This window comes from Macaca nemestrina, chromosome X (assembly GCF_043159975.1).
Source record: "Macaca nemestrina isolate mMacNem1 chromosome X, mMacNem.hap1, whole genome shotgun sequence".
NCBI classification, from domain to species: domain Eukaryota; kingdom Metazoa; phylum Chordata; class Mammalia; order Primates; family Cercopithecidae; genus Macaca; species Macaca nemestrina.
The window spans coordinates 32,022,408-32,041,607 of NC_092145.1; the positions used below are offsets into that span (position 1 = coordinate 32,022,408).

The window sequence follows — 19,200 nt, forward strand, 5'->3', positions numbered from 1 at the left end:
GCTCTTCTGTTCCTCTTTTCCTCTCTTGTACTCTTCTTTTATATTTTATTATATTTTTCCTTGCAATTTGTTTGTTCAAGAGATTGGGTCACTCTCTGTTAGATTTTCCCACAGTTTGAATTTTGGTGACTGTATCCCTATGGTATCTCTTAATATATTTCTCTGTGGTCTTTTTATGTAAATTGGTAGTTGGATCTAGATGGCTTGATCAGATTTTGATTTACACTTCCCCCCCCCAGACAATTTCATAGGTGGGTGATGCTTTCTTTTCTTTTTTCCCTTTTTTTCTTTTTTCTTTTTCTTTTTTTTTTTTCTGTTGTCCAGGCTGGAGTACAGTGGAGCGAGCAGTCATGGTTCACTGCAGCCTCAATTTCCTGGGCTCAGATGATTTTTTCACCCCAGCCTCCCGAGTAGCTGGGAGTGCAAGCGTGAGCCACCATGCCAGGCTAATTTTTGTATTTTTTGTTGAGACAGGGTTTCACCATGTTTCCCAGGCTGGTCTTGACCTCTGGGCTCAAGCTATCTGCCTGTCTTGGCCTCCCAAAGTGCTGGGATTACAGGTGTAAGCCACCATGCCCAACCTGCATGGTATTTTCTTTCATCAGAATCTGGAGGCACATAATGTTTCATAGTCTCTTTTTCTTTTCTTTTCTTTTCTTTCTTTCTTTTTTTTTTTTGTAGAGACGGAGTCTTGCTCTGTTGCCAGGCTGCAGTGCAGTGGCACGATCTTGGCTCACTCTGCCTCCTGGGTTCAAGCAATTCTCTTGCCTCAGCCTCCCTAGTAGCTGGGATTACAGGTGCATGCCACCACGCCCAACTAATTTCTTTTGTATTTTAGTAAAGACGGGGTTTCATTGTGTTGCCCAAGCTGGTCTTGAACTCCAGAGCTCAGGCAATCCTCCCGCCTTGGCCTCCCAAAGTGCTAGGATTACAGGTGTGAGCCACCGTGCCTGGCCTCTTTTTGTAATGTGAGCAGCCATTGGTAGATGCCTAGATTCTGTAATGGTTTTTGTTTTTTTTTTTTTTTTTTGAGACGGAGTCTCGCTCTGTCGCCCAGGCTGGAGTGCAGTGGCGTGATCTTGGCTCACTGCAAGTTCTGCCTCCCGGGTTCACGCCATTCTCCTGCCTCAGCCTCCCTAGTAGCTGGGACTACAGGTGCCCGCCACCACACCTGGCTAGTTTTTTTGTATTTTTAGTGGAGACAGGGTTTCACCGTGTTCGCCAGGATTTTCTCAATCCCCTGACCTCGTGATCCGCCCGCCTCGGCCTCCCAAAGTGCTGAGATTACAGGCGTGAGCCACCGCGCCTGGCCTAGATTCTGTAATTAATTAGGGATCTTAAAATGGTGATATTCTAATTTCATAATTCCTTCTTTATTACTACAGAGATAGTTTTAATCTTCTATGAGTTACCAGTGGTACAGTTTGTATATGAAAGGCAGAATAAATGCCTGATTAAAATTTTTTTTTTACTTGCCAGTTGATATAATTTGCTCTATAAGCATCATCTCATGTTATGGTGGAAATTGAAATGTTTTCTATTTTATTCTAGTTTGCATTTATGTCGGATCCTCAGTGAAAATAAAAGCCATGATAGTTCGACGTATAGAGGTAAGATTTTTAAAAGTATCTTAGTTATTTTTGGCTTGATTAAAATTAGTAACTGTCTGCTTTCTATTCATTGTTAGGTATGAAAACAAAAGGTGTAAGATAGTTCACATTACATAAAGGTTTTACATGGTTATATTATAGTCAGGATTAAAACTGTAATTACAGTAAGACTATATATATCTCTGTATACCGATGTTATTTGACCTGCATTATAATGATATGATATTGCTTGACTTTTGTAATTGGGGCTTGGTATATTTAGCTAAATTTCAGCAGTTGTTAGCTGTATCAATCATAAATATGACAGAAAAGATAGCATGGAAAGAAAAATTGTTCTGATCTTATTTGCACTAGAAAATTTCCAGAAACTGAGGTTCAGTGTTTTTACTACAGCTGGTTATGTTCAGGTGGTGTCTGGGGATCTTGTTAAAGGCAGTTGTCATGGAAAACATTCAAACAAAGGAGTTGTTTATTGCATATCACAGATATGATTTATTAAATAAAATATTATATAATTAAATAGTATATATTATAATTTTCCAGTATCTTTAGTTTCAAAAGATTTTACTATTTAACGTTTTATTAATTTAAAATTAGACATGTGGATTTGGCAAAGGAGGGACAAAACTAAAAGCGATTGTGTCTAGTAAGTGTAAAGCATTTACATTTGTAGTATTGTTGGGGGTAAAACCCACAGTATTTTTTTAGATTAGAAAATACATTTTTATAACTGATATTCTATTTGAAGGCAAAAGCATTAGATAAAATGTATTATGGTCATTTAAATTATGCTTTTGTGAATAGAAGATTAAGAACAGAATTTTACATATATATATATGCTTATTTTTGTTCCACCAAAAGTTATAACTTTCATAAGAGAGAATATATTTTCTTTTTTTTTTCTGTCTTTTTTTTTTTTTTTTTTTTTTAAAGGAGACAGGGTTTCTTTCCATTGCCCAGGCTGTAATGCAGTGGTGGTGTAATCATAGCTCACTGCAGCTTCAAACTGGGCTCAAGCGATCCTGCCACTTCAGATTCCCAAGTAGCTGGGACTGCAAGTGTGCAACACCGCTCCTTGCTTATTTATTTATTTATTGTTTGAGATGGAGTTTCACTCTTGTTGACCAGGCTGGAGTGCAATGGTGCAATCTCTGCTCACTGCAACCTCTGCCTCCTGGGTTCAAGCGATTCTCTTGCCTCAGCCTCCTGAGTAGCTGGGATTACAGGCATGTGATACCATGCCTGACTAATTTTGTATTTTTAGTAGAGATGGGGTTTCACCATGTTGGTCAGGCTGGTCTTGAACTCCTGACCTCAGGTGATCCTCCCGCCTCGGCCTCCCAAAGTTCTGGGATTACAGGTGTGAACCACCATGCCCAGCCTTATTTTTTTAATTTATTTTTTTGTAGAGATGAGGTATCTTGCTATATTGCCCAGGCTGGTCTCATATTGGCCTCAAGCAGTCCTTTTGCCTCAGGCTCCCAAATTGTTGGGATTACTGTCATGAGCCACCTTGCATAGCTGAGAATATACTTTTTAAAGAACATTTGGGCAGGGTGTGGTGGCTCATGCCTGTAATCCTAGCACTTTGGGAAGCTGAGGTGGGTAGATCACTTGAGGTCAGGAGTTCGAGACCAGCCTGGCCAATATGGTGAAACTCCATCTCTACCAAAAAAAAAAAACCAAAAACCAAAAAACAAACAAACAAACAAAATAGCCGCGTGTGATGGCGTGCGCTTGTAATCCCAGCTACTCAGGAGGCTGAGGTACGAGAATCGCTTGAACCCGGGAGGCAGAAGTTGTAGTGAGCCAAGATCACACCACTCCAGCCTGGGTGACAGACCTTGTCTCATAAAAAGAACATTTGGATGTGTGAGTGAAAAATGTTTTTTTTAACAAATGAAAAAGCCATTTTTTACCCTGTCATATGGGTAAGACCTGTTTTAAGAATTAACATTCCTAGCCTGCCATCCCCAAATTATTTTCTTGTTTATCCTGCTTATAAAATTGCATGATCACTCAAAAGATTTTTGAGGTTGATAGACAGTAATGTATTCTTGTTTAAGTTAGTTGACTGTCTGAAGTGTAAGAATGTACAGAAAGACTCCTTTCTAAAAATACTTGGGTACTTTATCTTTTTTCTTCCCCGTGTTTAAAATCAGTTTTTAACATCTCAGTTAACTTTGATCTTGTTTAATAGAAACATTAGGTGGATAAAATAGAAGAATTTTCAATAAATGATAGTGTAAATAGTGTAACAATGTGACTCTGGATCTTTAATAACTATTAGGTTATTGTTTATTTGCATGGTTCTGATTCACATGTGAAACCAGAAATAGTTATGAGTGTGGCCTTATTGGCAGAATTGCCAGTGCTCTCCTTCTCTTACCCTTGCTTGTTTCCTTAACACATATACTCACTCCTTGGCTGATCTCTGTCAACAGTCAGGCTTTGGTTTGAGGGGCTCCAGTTTGTTGTCCTAGCAGGAAACTGACTGAATATCATTCCTTCAGAATCTCTTTTCTGTCTTAGGGGTTTGTGTTTGGGCAGTGTTCCCTCTGACCTTTCTCTTTCTGCCCTTCCTTTGAATTAATTTCATTTCAGGCAGGCAGTTTCCCTTGCACACACTGCTTCTCCTTGTTTCTTTTATAAATCACCTTCCCCCCACCCCAACCACTGCCAATGAAACAACACTGTAAGGATGGCTAATAAACATGAGTAATTGGGGTACAGTGTGATATTTTGATATGTGTATATAATGTGTAATGATCAAATTAGTATAATTAGTGTATCACCTCAAACATTTATCATTTCTTTGTGTTGGGAAAATTCAAAATCCCTTCTAGCTATTTGAAAATAAACAGTACATTATTGTTTAAAAAAAACAAACATGAGTAGTACTAGTAATATTATTAGACATAACCAAGAATTGGTGTCTTCAACATTCAAACCCTGCAAAAACTAAGAATCTCTAGAAGTACCTTCTAGTGGCCATTCTTTTTTTTAATTTTTTTTTTTTTTTGAGATAGAGTCTTGCTCTGTTGCCCAGGCTGGAGTGCAGTGGTGCGATCTTGGCTCACTGCAAGCTCCGCCTCCTGGGTTCACGCCATTCTCCTGCCTCAGCCTCCCAAGTAGCCGGGACTACAGGCGCCCGCCACCACGCCCGGCTAATTTTTTGTATTTTTAGTAGAAACAGGGTTTCACCGTGTTAGCCAGGATGGTCTCGATCTCCTGACCTTGTGATCCGCCTGCCTTGGCCTCCCAAAGTGCTGGGATTACAGGTGTAGCCACCGTGCCTGGCCTCTGGTGGCCATTCTTAAAACTACTCTTTCTGAAGTGTTAGCGTTAAGATAAAATATTTTATTGAATTTTTTGTGGATAACTATAAGGGTTATAAGTTTTCCTCCTCATTGTAAATGTAAAGTTTTTCACCCGCAATATAGATTTTATAGGTTTCTGTGGAACTAGCCTGATAGTTTTAAACCACCACTTACAGTTTCTATGGATAAAACACAGTAGGAGTTCCCAACCATTCTTAAATAGGCATTTAGAAAACTCGTGAATTAGGCCAGGCGTGGTGGCTCACGCATATAATCCCAGCACTTTGGGAGACCAAAGCGGGCAGATCACTTGAGGTCAGGAGTTCAAGACCAGCTTGGTCAACATGGTGAAGCCCTGTCTCTACCAAAAATATAAAAATTAGCTGGGCTTGGTGGCGGACGCCTGTAATTGCAGTCACTCGGGAGGCTGAGGCTGGAGAAGCGCTTGAACCCAGGAGGCAGAGGTTGCAGTGAGCCAAGATTGCGCCACTGTACCCCAGCCTGGAGAGCGAGACTGTGTCTCAAAAGAAAAAAAGAAAACTTGTGATTTGAGAACTATCGTTGCTGCTGTGTGGATCACAGTATGATTGTTTTTATGTCACTTTAGTGTCAGCAAAATGACCCAGGTCACTTGTTCTCTATTTTAATCTCCTTCTGTGATTAAGATTAGACTTCCCTGGTTCGCTATGAGTACCAGAGGACATATTCTCACGGGACCTTAGTTTTTGATAATTGGCTATTTTGTTCCTCTGATTGCTTAAAAAAAAAAAAAAAAAAAAAAAAACCCCACCTTAATTGTCTGGAAAATTTTAAATAAGTATTGTTTGTTGTAAAGCATTTTATTCATGGAAATACAAAGCATGAAGTTGACCTCTTATACCTACGATACCAAAAAATAGAAATTTTTTCCTTTGTTTTTATATTGTTTATTTAAAAGCACAATGAAGATATAGTTGTAAAATAGGCAGAATATATTTAATAAATAATTCTTCATAAATACTTGGAATAATTATTAGCAATAGCAATAGCAAATGATTTAATGAACAAGTTAATTTTACTGCAAAATAGTATTTTCATTAAGGGGGGATTTATATACATTTTGATTTCTATTATGTTCTTTTTTGTGGCTAGGAGTCATAGCAGGGGAGAAGTTTTTTTTAAATTTTATTTTTGAGACAGTGGTGCTATCACAACTAATTGCAACTTCTGGAAGTCTCCTGGGCTCAAGTTCCCGCCTCAGCCTCCCAAGTAGCTGGCATAACAGGTGCACGCCACCACACCTGGCTAATTTTTTTTCTCTTTTTTTAGTAGAGATGAGGTCTCCCTATGTTGCCCAGGCTGGTTTCGATCTCCTAGGCTCAAGCCATCCTCCTGCCTTGGCTCCACAAAGTGCTGGTATTATAGGTGTGAGCCACTGCACCTGGCTAAGAAGATTTTTAAAATATTTGATTTTTTAACTTGCTGTTTGGTTCTGAAAAAAATTTGCTTCTGCTCAAAAGTAGATTATAAATAGACTTTATTTTACATTAGCATCTTTAAAGCTTCTTGTTTAACTACTTTCTCATGATTGGAAGGAGGTAGAGTTTTTAGTACATGGGACTTAAAAAAAAAAGATGACCAGAAGGAGGTGTTCACCTGGCCACTAACTACCCATTCCAAAACCAAAATATCTTTCTTCAGGAAAGGGGACTGTGGTAATTAATAGTGAATGTTGCTACTTGTGGTTGACAGTTATCATAGAACTACCATTTTATACATGTATTTTTTGTTAGATTTTTATGGGACAAAGAGATTTTAGATTTGGGGAGAAACTTCTCTCACTCTAGGGTATGGTTAAAACTCGGTAGTATATTTACTGCTACTCTTTATCTGTTGTCACTATAGCCCTGAGATTGAATTGAGAATATATCGGAAGTCTACTAGTGAGGAGAATGATTGGTTTAAATCCACTCGCTAGAGTTCATTGAAAATAATTAGAGAGACTTGAGTAGCATGAAAAAATGCTTTAAAAGTGTTTTGGGGGGAATCAGAATGCTATATGATGTGCATGGTGAATTTAAATATGTAAAATCTGTAGACATACAGAAAAAACTGGAAAGAAATGCTCAAGCTGTAGTTATAGTAGTGGAGAGGTGGTTAACATTTTTCTAACCTTTTAATTTTATGTTTTTGTGAAAAAGAAAAAAGTGCTAGAGGAAAAGCGTTAGAATTATATTTTTTCATTATTGATGTTTATAATAATTCTGAGAAGTAGGAAATATATAGATTTACTTTTCATGTTCAAGAGACTGTATCCTTACATTTATTTCTCTTATGTTCAACAGATTTCCAGCAAGCTCTCTATGAGTTGTCATATCATGTAATTAAAGGAAATTTAAAGCATGAACAGGCATCTAATGTTCTTAATGACATTAGTGTAAGTATGTATATACATATTTTTAAGTTAATAGTTGTTATATATCTTTTGCTTTGACACAAAGATCCCTGAAGTTTATAACTTGTATTTTATTCAAAATTAGAGTAGTGGATGGATTTTTAAAATTTTCTTTTTTTTTTTCTTTTTTCCCCTCAAAACTATGGAAGGGAGTAGTGGATGTTTTTTTTTTTTGAGACGGAGTCTTGCTCTGTCGCCCAGGCTGGAGTGCAGTGGCCGGATCTCAGCTCACTGCAAGCTCCGCCTCCCGGGTTCGGGCCATTCTCCTGTCTCAGCCTCCTGAGTAGCTGGGACTACAGGCGCCCGCCACCTCGCCCGGCTAGTTTTTTTTATTTTTTAGTAGAGACAGGGTTTCACCGTGTTAGCCAGGATGGTCTCGATCTCCTGACCCAGTGATCCGCCCGTCTCGGCCTCCCAAAGTGCTGGGATTACAGGCTTGAGCCACCGCGCCCGGCCAGTAGTGGATTTTTTTTTTTTTTTTTTTTTTGAGACGGAGTCTAGCTCTGCCGCCCAGGCTGGAGTGCAGTGGCCAGATCTCGGCTCACTGCAAGCTCCACATCCCGGGTTCACGCCATTCTCCTGCCTCAGCCTCCCGAGTATCTGGGACTACAGGCGCCCGCCACCTCGCCCGGCTAGGTTTTTGTATTTTTTCGTAGAGACGGGGTTTCACCGTGTCAGCCAGGATGGTCTCGATCTCCTGACCTCATGATCCGCCCGTCTCGGCCTCCCAAAGTGCTGGGATTACAGGCTTGAGCCACCGCGCCCGGCCAGTAGTGGATGTTTTAAGATGATATTGGTAAGCCGTTTTTGCCAGACAGGAACACAGATAGTTTAATCTTTTTATCTGGTTGTTACTAAAGTAGGAAATATCAGGTAAGCTGGTAGGGGAAAAAAAAAAAGGCTGTGCTGTAATGAAATTAAGGTATCCATGGGTGGGGGTAGGGGAGAGGGATAGCATTAGGAGATATACCTAATGTAAATGATGAGTTAATGGGTGCAGCACACCAACATGGCACATGTATACATATGTAACAAATCTGCACATTGTGCACATGTATCCTAGAACTTAAAGTATAATTTAAAAAAAAAAAAAGAAATTAAGGGATCCTTAATTAAAAACGCCACTCTAAAAACATAAATTGGCTAAAATATTTTTCTCTCAATATAAGTCATTTTTTTGTTTGTAGTTATGTTTAGAAATTAAATATATTTTAAAAATTGAGGATTAAATTATTTTAAATTGCTATTGCTTGGCTCTAACATTCACTTGGTGCCAGTTTTCATTTACTTATGGTTTAAAAAAAATTGACTAGATTAAAAAAAACCCTTTTACATGGTTATTCTGTTTCACTCTTTCTTTGGAGAATTTAAGTTAGATTCAGACCAAATGTTTTTCATGGTGGTTTGGCATTTGAATTGGAAGATGGGCTTTCACATTGTAAACCAGTAGTTAAGCTTGAGGTTTTATGAGTGGTGTGCTGTTCTTTTATTATTAAGCTGGTTTTTAAACTTGTATATGAATAAAATTATCTTGTGTGTGTGTATGTATATATACATTTATAATGAACTTGTATATAAATAAAATTCAGAATAGCTTTTATAATAGGTTTTATTAAGGTGTGGGAATTGAAGCTTCTTGGTCTCAATCTGAACTTCTCTTACTGTGTTTCTTTAATCTTCTGTAGCCTTTTTTTCTGTCAGGGGAGGTAATATTTGTATGTTTTTTGTGCTTTCCCAGGGATAGTCTTAAGGAAATTCTAAGTTTAGCTGTTGTGATTTCCACCCCATATTGGGGTGTATTTGAGCAGTAGGAATTCAGTGAGTTTCCCTTTTGTCTCTAAATTATCTCCAACTGATAACAACAGCATTAGTTCATGCTGGAGTAGTCTATTTCCTTTTTTTTCTTTTAATGTTAAAAAAATTCAGTTGCTGCCAATCTTTCTTAAATAACTAATTTTTCATTTTTGAAAACTCTTATCTTACTATATTTCTGATCTTCAAGTGGCCTGAGTACTTGCATTTAAATAGACGTAACCAGAGTTCAGAGCCCTTAAGAAATTTGAGGCTAAAATCTGATTGACAAGGTTATTTCATTTTGTAAATTGAGCATTGGTATAGGTTTTAGTTTGTTTATGGGATCTGATTCTGATTCTTTTTCCATTTATTGAAAATGGATAGTTCAAGTGAATTTTATGTATGTATGTTTGGTTCTTACATAGCTTCTTTCTTTTGAATACTTAATGATGTTTTTATAGATACTTCTGCTGCTTAATTGTCTTTGTCATGGCTTTCTCTTAGTACTATACACTGTCCAGTATCTTACCCACAGAAGAGTATCTTGTGCATTTCTTTGCAGCTGCCAGATTTTTCTTTAGAATTTCCTTTAGTTTCTGAAAATAGGCTAATTTTAGGGTTGCTGTACTGCCAGCAAACTGTTAACTGCAATAAGTGAACTATGATCCCTTCTAATGGAAAATAGCCCTAAAATTGAGTGTGGGAGTAGAAAGTCAAGAGACAAGTCTAGAATAATACTGAAGTTTTTATTCAGAAACAGGAGGGTCCTTTTCTTTTCTTTTCTTTTTCTTTCTTTTTTTTTTTTTTTTCCCCAAGACGGTGTCTTGCTCTGTCACCCAGGCTGGAGTGCAATGACACAGTCTCAGCTCACTACAACCTCCGCCTCCCAGGTTCAAACAATTCTCCTGCCTCAGCCTCCCGAGTAGCTGGGATTACAGGCGCATGCCACAACACCCGGCTAATTTTTGTATTCTTAGTAGAGACAGGGTTTCACCATGTTGACCAGGCTGGTCTTGAACTCTTGACCTTGTGATCCGCCTGCCTTGGCCTCCCAAAGTGCTAGGATTACAGGTGTGAGCCACTGTGCCTGGCCCGATTTTGGGTCATTTTCCCCAAAGGCTACAAGAGTGAATAAAGAAAATAAAGAGAACATTGAGCTCTAAAAAAGGGGAGAGGGAGGAGGAGGAATAAGGGTTGAAAAACTACCTATTCAGTACTGTGTTCACTATTTGGATGATGGATTCGATAGAAATCCAAACCCCAGCATTACGAAATATATTCATGTAACGAACCTGTACATGTACCTCCTGAAACTAAAAAACAACCCCCCCAAACCAGCTTTTAGCTTTTTAGCTGGTTTTGTATTTTCAAGATTTCTGTTTTTCTGATACCATTATGATTTTTGCATAGATCAAATGTTGACTCAGGCATGAGCACAACATTTAAAGTCTTGGGTGAAAAATGTACCATTTTTAACAGTCTTCCTTTAGGTAGGTATGAGGTACTCTAAATTCATGTGATTTCTAAAATGAAACCTCATTGGAAAAATGTTACTCGTTTGTGCTCTTTAATATTTCCCAAAGTGCTTGTTTAGGTTTCCGTTTTTTAATCAAGTTATTTCATGGCAGACGTAAACATTTTTTGCAAACATTATCTTCCTCTTTGTTATGAAAGTTTACTTGAAGAATTTTAATATTTGTCAATATAATGATGGGGTTTTTGGTTTTTTTAAAAAATTTTTTCAGCTTCACCTGGAAATAAATTTTTTTTTTTTTTTAAAGTCAGAGTTTCCTCTGTTGCCCAGGCTGGAGTGCAGTGGTGCGATCTTGGCTCACTGCAGCTTCCACCTCCCAGGCTCAAATGATCCTCCCACCTCAGCCTCCGGAGTAGCTAGTGCGCCATCATGCCTGGCTAATTTTTTTTTTTTTTTTTTTTTTGTAGAGATGGGATTTCATCACGTGGTCCAGGCTGGTCTCAAACTTTTGGGCTCGAGTCTTCTGCCCTCCTTGGCCTCCCAAAGTGCTGGGATTGCAGGTGTGAGCCACTGCTCCCAGCCGTTTTTTGTTTCTAAGTTTCACAGAAGAGTGTTATTATGAAACCCTAATACTTGCTGTGTGCTTTTTTGCTATTTACTGTAATTATATTTTTAAAATTAGGAATTTCGTGAGGATATGCCCTCCATTCTTGCTGATGTATTCTGCATATTAGGTAGGTATTAAGCCTTTATTTCACCTGTAATGTGCTGTTTGGTAAGTCAAATGTTTGTTAAATAAAATGTTTTAAACTAAGAATTTTACAAATGTTTCTGCAAATCTCGAAGCAAATTGATTCTTTGTAGAGAATATAGCAATATAAGTCAAATGTCATAATGTTATAAACAAGCTTTAGAGGTATAATTCAGATTGTTTGAGTTTTTGACAGTGTAGATTTGTATAAATTTGAGCTAAATTAAGTTATTTCAAGTTAAAAGGCCAAGTTTTCTGAGATTTTGGTAACCAAATAATCTTATTTAATGCAGGTTTTCAATGAATGATGTCAGAATCTCATACTTAGGACACTCAAGAAATACTTTGCTATTGTACTCTTTTGATTCTTCTTAATTTTAGAAAGAGCAAGAAGAGCCAAAGTAATCAAAAGTACTTTTGTTTTGAGGATGAGAAACCAGCTTTGGGAATAGCAACTTCTTTATTTTTCCAGAATAAATACGGATTCATGCAAGATAAAAAAAGGAGTATTTCTGTGACTTAGAATGAAATGTAGTGTCCCATGGCATGGATTTAAAAAATGTTTATTATAATTTTTTTTCTCCAATTTTAGATCTAGATGAAAATAACTGAGCACAGGTTTCCCATCAGTCAGTCCTGTGCTTTCTTTTCTTTTCTTCTCTTTCTCGAGACACGGTCTTACTCTTTCGACCAGGCTGGACTGCAGTGGTGTGATCTTGGCTCACTGCAGCCTCAACCTTTTGGGCTCAAGTGATCCTCCTATTTCACCACCACGCCCTGCTAATATATATATACACACACATACATACACACACACACACACACCAAACATATATTTATATATAAACAAATATATAAATATAAATATATGTGTGTATATATATAAATATAAACAAAAAATGTATATATTTTAGTAGAGATTGGATTTCACCGTGTTGCCCAGGGTTGTCTGGAACTCCTGGGCTCAAACAATCTGCACACCTGAAGCTTCTAAAGTGCTGGGATTATAGGCATGAGCCACGGCACTAGGCCCAGTCTTGTGCTTTCTGTTACTTTGAATCTAATAGAAGATGTTGCCAAACATTATTGTATTCATTTTATTTATTTAGTTAGTTTTTAGAGGCAGAGTCTCGCTATTTTGCCCAGGCTGGTCTTGAATGCCTGGCTTCAAGTGATCCTCCCACCTTGGCCTTCCAAAGTGCTGGAATTATAGGTGTGAGCCACTGCACCCAGCCAATATTCACTTTAAAATAAGACATCCTCTGAGGGTTTGTGAACCTGGAATGAATTGTTTTAGCTCATTAATCTTAATTCTTAGAATTAGATACATTACTTAAATGTCTTACTGAGAATTTAGAATTTGTTCTTGACAAATGTAAATGCTGGTGCTTGATCCTTCAGGAAGTTTCAGATTTCATAAGTTCCCAGTAATGTTGGGAGTAGGTCAACATGTATGTGGACTGGGAGTGATAAATGAAAAGAGAAGACCGTTGATGAGATGAGCACATGTCCCAGTTTTGTTTTCACTGGCTAATTATTAATAGTGCCCCCTTTTACTCATATGTTCATGCTATCTGTTGGATTGATTTAAGCCAACCAAAGAACCTTTTAAGCTAAAATTTTTAGTGAGGCACTAAAGATATTACCTTTTTTTTTTTTTTGCAAATAAATATATCATGAAACAAATTTCAGTTAAAAATATTTATAAATTTGTAAAACTGTAAGACTGATTTGTAGGTAACATTTTGTGGAAGCTATTGTTCCTTGATAGTGTCAGGAGTATATCTTTCTTTGGGTAATCATCAATTATCAGCTTATTGGCCCGAGTAATTTCTTTATTGACTTATTAGGTTATATTTTTCCCTTCGTAGTTATTTAGTAATATGAATTATTGTTACAAGTCATTGTCTTTTACTAGTAACATGAATTCATGAAGATGATGCTTGGTTGCTCTTGGGAAATTTCTCTTAGCCTATCCAGTCCATTTTTTGTTTGAGATGGAGTCTTGCTCTGTCACCCAGGCTGAGTTCAGTAGCACGATCTTGGCTCATTGCAACCTCTGCTTCCTGGGTTCAAGTGATTCTCCTGTCTCAGCCTCATGAGTAGCTGGGATTACAGGCGCATGCCACCACGCCTGGCTAATTTTTTTGTATTTTTAGTAGAGATGGGGTTTCACCATGTTGGCCAGACTGGTCTCAAACTTCTGACCTCAAGTGATCTGCCCACCTAGGCCTCCCAAAGTGCTGGGATTATAGGCGTGAGCCACAGTGCCCGGCCTATCCAGTCCATTTTTATAAGCAAGATTATGATGGCAAACTTGGGAAGAGGATTTCCCTCACCTGCTCCCTCACTCACCCACCCTCACCCTTGGCAGAAAAAAAATGATTAAAGTGTGACCCCAGATCAAGGCTGGGGAATAAGAGTAAGAATGTGAGCTACCTCTAATAATAATGATGATGATGATGATGATGATGATGATGATGATGATAATAACAACAATTTAAGTTCTGCTTTTAGAGTACCTTCCATGTTCTAGGCATTGTGTTAAGCATTTAATTTTTATTTTAATCCTTACATCAACTCCTGTAATGGTGGTAGGTGTACAGATCAGAAAAATGAGGTTCAGTGAAGCGGTGATTTTTCAAGGCCACACAAGCCAGTAAGGCAGAATTTGAACCTGGGTCCCTTTGGCTCCACAGCCTGTTATCTTTTTATTACATCATGTTGTCATTCTAAATGTTAACAGTTATAAGGGAAATTAGTGCTGCGCTTTCCAGGTTAAGATAGCAACTCCCCCCTGCCCCCGCAAGCCCGCCCCGAGATGGAGTTTCACTCTTGTTGCCCGGATTGGAATGCAGCGGTATGATCTCGGCTCACTGCAACCTCCGCCTCCCAGGTTCAAGTGATTCTCCTGCCTCAGCCTCCCGAGTAGCTGTGATTGCAGGCATGTACCACCACACCCAGCTAATTTTTGTATTTTTAATAGAGACAGGGTTTCGCCCTGTTGGCCAGGCTGGTCTCGAACTCCTAACCTCAGGTGATCTGCCTGCCTTGGCCTCCCAAAGTGCTGGGATTGCAGACTTGAGCTACCGCACCCGGCTGATAGCGACTTTAATAGACTAATCATATGAAGGTGAGGGGACGTGAGAGCTATAGAAAGGGGGAGTCTGCTGTAACTTGGTATGCTGATGGGACCTCTGGGCTAGAGTAGGTAATTGGTGATACTGGGCACTAGAGTTGGAAATAGCTGAGGGCTTTTTATTAAAATCAGGGGAAATTAAAGAGAATTTATTCGAAGTAGAGGAGTCAGGGATAATAAATGAGTTTATTAGAATGGTGTTAATGAGTTAGAGCAAAAAGAATAAAGAAACCAGGGAAGGTACAGTTGGGATAATAGAGTCCTGTACTGATTGTTGAGATAGTTCAGCTAAGAAATTTACTGAGACCCTATTAAGCATTTCCTAACATTGTCAGAACCCAAGAGAATGGTTAGACATTTAAGTAATTTATCCAATTCTAAGAATTAAGATTAATGAGCTAAAATAATTCATTCCAGGTTCACAAACCCTCAGAGGATAACTGTCTTAATCAGGTTAGGTGGCTGAGAGGAGAGAGACTTGACTTGAACAGGATGAATCTGCCATCCGTTGCCTCTGATCTTAGGGACCTTGAGAGGTAGATCTTAGGGACTTTAGGGCCCTGGAGTATAGATAGATGTTGGGTAAAAGAATGAACTCAGTTTAGCCCCGGTCCCTTAAAATCAGTATCTTTAAAGTTCTAGACTGAGGAGGGACCAGAAAACCAGATAGCAGGGCAACAATTGGGAGTCCCTGAAAAGGATTGGTGAGGTACACATGGGTTAAAACTCTTAATGAGAAATTGAGATTATACTGTAATTTACATTGCATAAATTACACCCTAAAATTTCCTTAATACACATGAGCTAACTGCATGCTTAGCTACAGTGGCCAGGATATGTAGAAATGGCAACTGTCCAAGAAGGGAAAGTCAAGGGCCAGGAAAATGTGGATATGTTTGATGAAAAATCCCCTTCTCTTTTGATTCTCAATGTTGGCAGTAGAGCGTGTAGAGGACAATTTTTATTACTTCACTAAAACCAGTGCTTCTCTTTATAGCATATTCTAAATTATGAGTTGACTGTAAAATTAGGTTAATAGTATATAATCAGTTAAAGCAGTAATCCTGAGATTAGCCTTGTTTGTAATCCTGCCAATGCTGGTTGAAATTTTTGGTGCTTGGCATTTGGCACTGTTTTCTTTCTTCCACACTTCAGATCAGAAAAATTTTTGACAAATTTTCTGAATAATTTACTGAAACTCACAGTCTCAGTTTTTAAATATTTCAGTAGGAAGATAAAAATTTTGAATAATTTCTATTTACTGACTAGAATTATAATTCAAGATAAGATGTTATTTATTTTATTTTATTTTATTTTATTATTATTTTTTTTGAGACAGAGTCTTACTCCGTCACCCGGGCTGGAATGCAGTGGCATGATCTCGGCTCACTGCAACTTCCGCCTCCCAGGTTCAAGTGATTCTCCTGCCTCAGCCTCCCTAGTAGCTGCACTTACAGATGGGTGCCACTGCGCCCAGCTTATTTTTGTATTTTTAGTAGAGACGGGGTTTCACCATGTTGCCCAGGCTGGTCTTGAACCCCTGACCTCAGGTGATCCACCTGCTTTGGCCTCCCAAAATGTTGGGATTGCAGGCGTGAGCCACTGTACCTGGCCAGAACTATTTTTTAATACTGTCTTTTCATAAGGTTGGTGGCCAGGTAGCTTGGTTAGGACATAGTAATTTGACCAGGGTGGCGAAAGTCATGGGTTTGATTTTCATGAGTATTAGGATCTTTAGAGTTAGAAGAAATCTTTGTTATAACCCTATTCAACTTTCCACCTAAAATAATCTTTTTTTTTTCTTTTTAGCATCTCTGACAAGTAGTCATTTAAACTTTGAGTGTTTCGTTTTTTGCGAACAATTTTTTATGAAGCTTTGTTGCTTCCAGTGCCATAGCAGGCAGCTCCAGTGTAATTGATGTACCATTTTATGGATCTGTCATAGGTCACAGGGTCAACCTCCAGTTTTAGGAGAAATTAAAGCATTCATATAATATTTCATGTTACCATAGTTTTGAATTTTTCCAAATTCAGATTGAGGCATTTTGAAATTAGTTTTTAAATAATTATCTTACTTTAGTGCTGGGCAGTGTAGAAAAATCAATCAAACTTTTTTCGTCTTCATCATTATAGATATTGAGACAAATTGTTTAGAAGAAAAAAGCAAGAGAGACTATTTTACACAGTTGGTATTAGCATGTTTGGTAAGTTTTTAAAAATATTTTTCCCTTTTAAAAATCTGCATTAAACAGCTGCGATAGAAGTTAGTCATGTTAATGGAGGAGGATATTGACATTCAGTTGACTTTTCTCATAAGGTGAGATTTGCGTTTTGAAATGGAATGTTTTGTGAAATTAGACATGCTGTTTCTATGAAATAAGCATGTAACCATATCCATATCACTCAAACTATCTAGACATTTAAAACCTTTGGTGATATTCCTGACCTAGTAAGTTCCTAAGAAAAAGGTAAGCATTTATAAAGTAAGTAGAAATGATTGTAGACAGCTTTTAAATGGATTTTTTTTTCTCATAAACTGGTAAGCAAAGAGTAAAAGAGTAGAGGTAGTTTAAAAATGATAAACTCTAGAACTCGCCATGATTGTTGTCTGGTAAACCATTTGTGTTCATAAATTTAGAACCAGGGAGAACTGCCATGGTTCAGACCTGGAAGAAGGTGCTTGTCTTTGCTATACTAGAATTTAACTTGAAGTAGGAGGCTATTAAGTGCTGTATTAGGTGAAAATCCAGTTAAGCCAAATGCAATCATATTGAAAATTTCATCTGTAGTTCTTGTCATTTATAGGCAATATACAACATGCATATAATTTTGTAGGGAATTTTTTGAAAGCTATTTATAAAATATTTCAATATTTGGAGTCATAATATTTGTTAAATTGAACTTCCAAGCCTTTTTATAAATTGTAGGTTGTTATATAATGTTATTTTTGTATTCTTATTTAGGAAGCTTTAGTTTGAATATATTTAACGTTGTGGATGCAATGCTAAGGAATAAATGACTTTTAATATTTTTTAATACAGTATTTAGTTTCAGACACAGTTTTAAAGGAACGCCTGGATCCAGAAACACTGGAATCATTAGGGCTTATCAAACAATCACAGCAATTCAATCAAAAGTCAGTTAAAATCAAGACAAAACTCTTGTAAGTACACGTATCTTACGTTTCAGATCAAGTAGCTGAGTATGTTTTTTCATTCATATTTTGAATGCTAGTGGCTTCTAAGGGGACTTTGAAGACTGTTTTTTTGTTTGTGGTTAGCATGTCTTGTGTTTTTTGCCTTCTAAAAGTAGCCTAATATTATTGAGTCATCAGTGACCTTTACCTGTGTAAAACCAATGTTACTTTTGCCCATATTCAAAGTTAAAATAATACTCATGCTTTCATCATTAGCAATAAAATGATTTATGACTATGACTATACTCGGGGTGTATTCTTAGAGATGGAAATAGTGATATGTTATTGTTCCCTGATATTAACAATATCCTTTTCTTGTGTTACTGGTTTTCCCCGTGTAATTAATATTGGGGGTTCTCATATGAACCACTGTTGTTTTCTACTCTAAAAGGCACACAAAGAAGTAAACTTTAAACAACTATTCTTACGATTGTTGTAGGTTGGAGATAAGAAAATTCAGTGAGAATACAGTACTCTGTGCAAGCTTGTTAATTGAGATTAATTTTATCCCCTTAATGGTATTTATCTGATTTCAGTTATAAGCAGCAAAAATTCAATTTGTTAAGAGAAGAGAATGAAGGTTATGCCAAGCTGATTGCCGAATTGGGGCAAGATTTATCTGGAAGTATTACTAGTGACTTAATCTTAGAAAATATCAAATCTTTAATAGGTAAGACATATATCTGTATAGTATGTGTTGTTAAGATAAGTTATTTTAATTGTTGGAGAATATCCATAAAGACAAAATGAGTGCATTCCATATACTTTTTTTTTCTGGTTAAGGAATGGGAGAGGTGTTTAGCTTTTACTTTTAATGTTTTATCAGTAATTATAAAATTTAGCATGATATTTGTGAGAAATCTTTTTGTCACTATTACTTGTATGTTAATATTAGGTCCTGCTCTGTCTAGTCTTTCTTTTTTGTGGAGGGGATCCTGAGTGGTAAGCCAACGCTTTCAAAAGACAATGGATGACAAAGAACAGAATGGACTGTTCTGATACAGTGCCCTACGTTTCTCTGGTATTTCTATTTTTAAGTATTTCTCAACCATTTTATGGAGGACCGAAAAGCAAACATGAAAACTTTAATACAGTAAATCTTCAGTGAACTTTTGAAACCTACAGATGTGTAATTTTGAACTTTTTTCAAAATAACTTTACAAGGGACTTTGATGCATATTTTATCTTTATAATAGCCTTTTAAAGTAAGTGCAACAGCTGTTGTAAAAGTGTAACAGGAAAGTTTTTATTCTCCCTACCCTTTAAGTAGAATTCCTGTAGCATTACTTTTTTCTTTTTATTTGCATTGAGCATTTGGAAGAAGTAGTTGACTTCTTTTTTTTTTTTTTTTTGAGACGGGGTCTCGCTCTGTCACCCAGGCTGGAGTGCAGTGGCCGGATCTCAGCTCACTGCAAGCTCCGCCTCCCGGGTTCACGCCATTCTCCTGCCTCAGCCTCCCGAGTAGCTGGGACTACAGGCGCC

General features: G+C 37.5%; 1 protein-coding gene across 10 annotated transcripts in view; it reads left to right on the plus strand.

Moving 5' to 3' along the window:
* The window catches only part of LOC105468432 (THO complex subunit 2), a 133,489-nt gene that overhangs the window by 20,387 nt on the left and 93,902 nt on the right, over positions 1–19,200 (plus strand). For all 10 annotated transcript variants that reach the window (XR_979477.3, XM_011718576.3, XM_011718577.2 and 7 more), the window contains exons 2-7: positions 1,552–1,610; positions 7,255–7,346; positions 11,315–11,366; positions 16,656–16,726; positions 17,564–17,685; positions 18,255–18,388. Coding sequence is in view for 9 of the 10 variants with exons in the window: in XM_011718576.3 (XP_011716878.2) it covers positions 1,552–1,610; positions 7,255–7,346; positions 11,315–11,366; positions 16,656–16,726; positions 17,564–17,685; positions 18,255–18,388 (530 nt within the window). In the remaining variant the exon portion in view is untranslated. The remainder of the gene's footprint in view (positions 1–1,551; positions 1,611–7,254; positions 7,347–11,314; positions 11,367–16,655; positions 16,727–17,563; positions 17,686–18,254; positions 18,389–19,200) is intronic.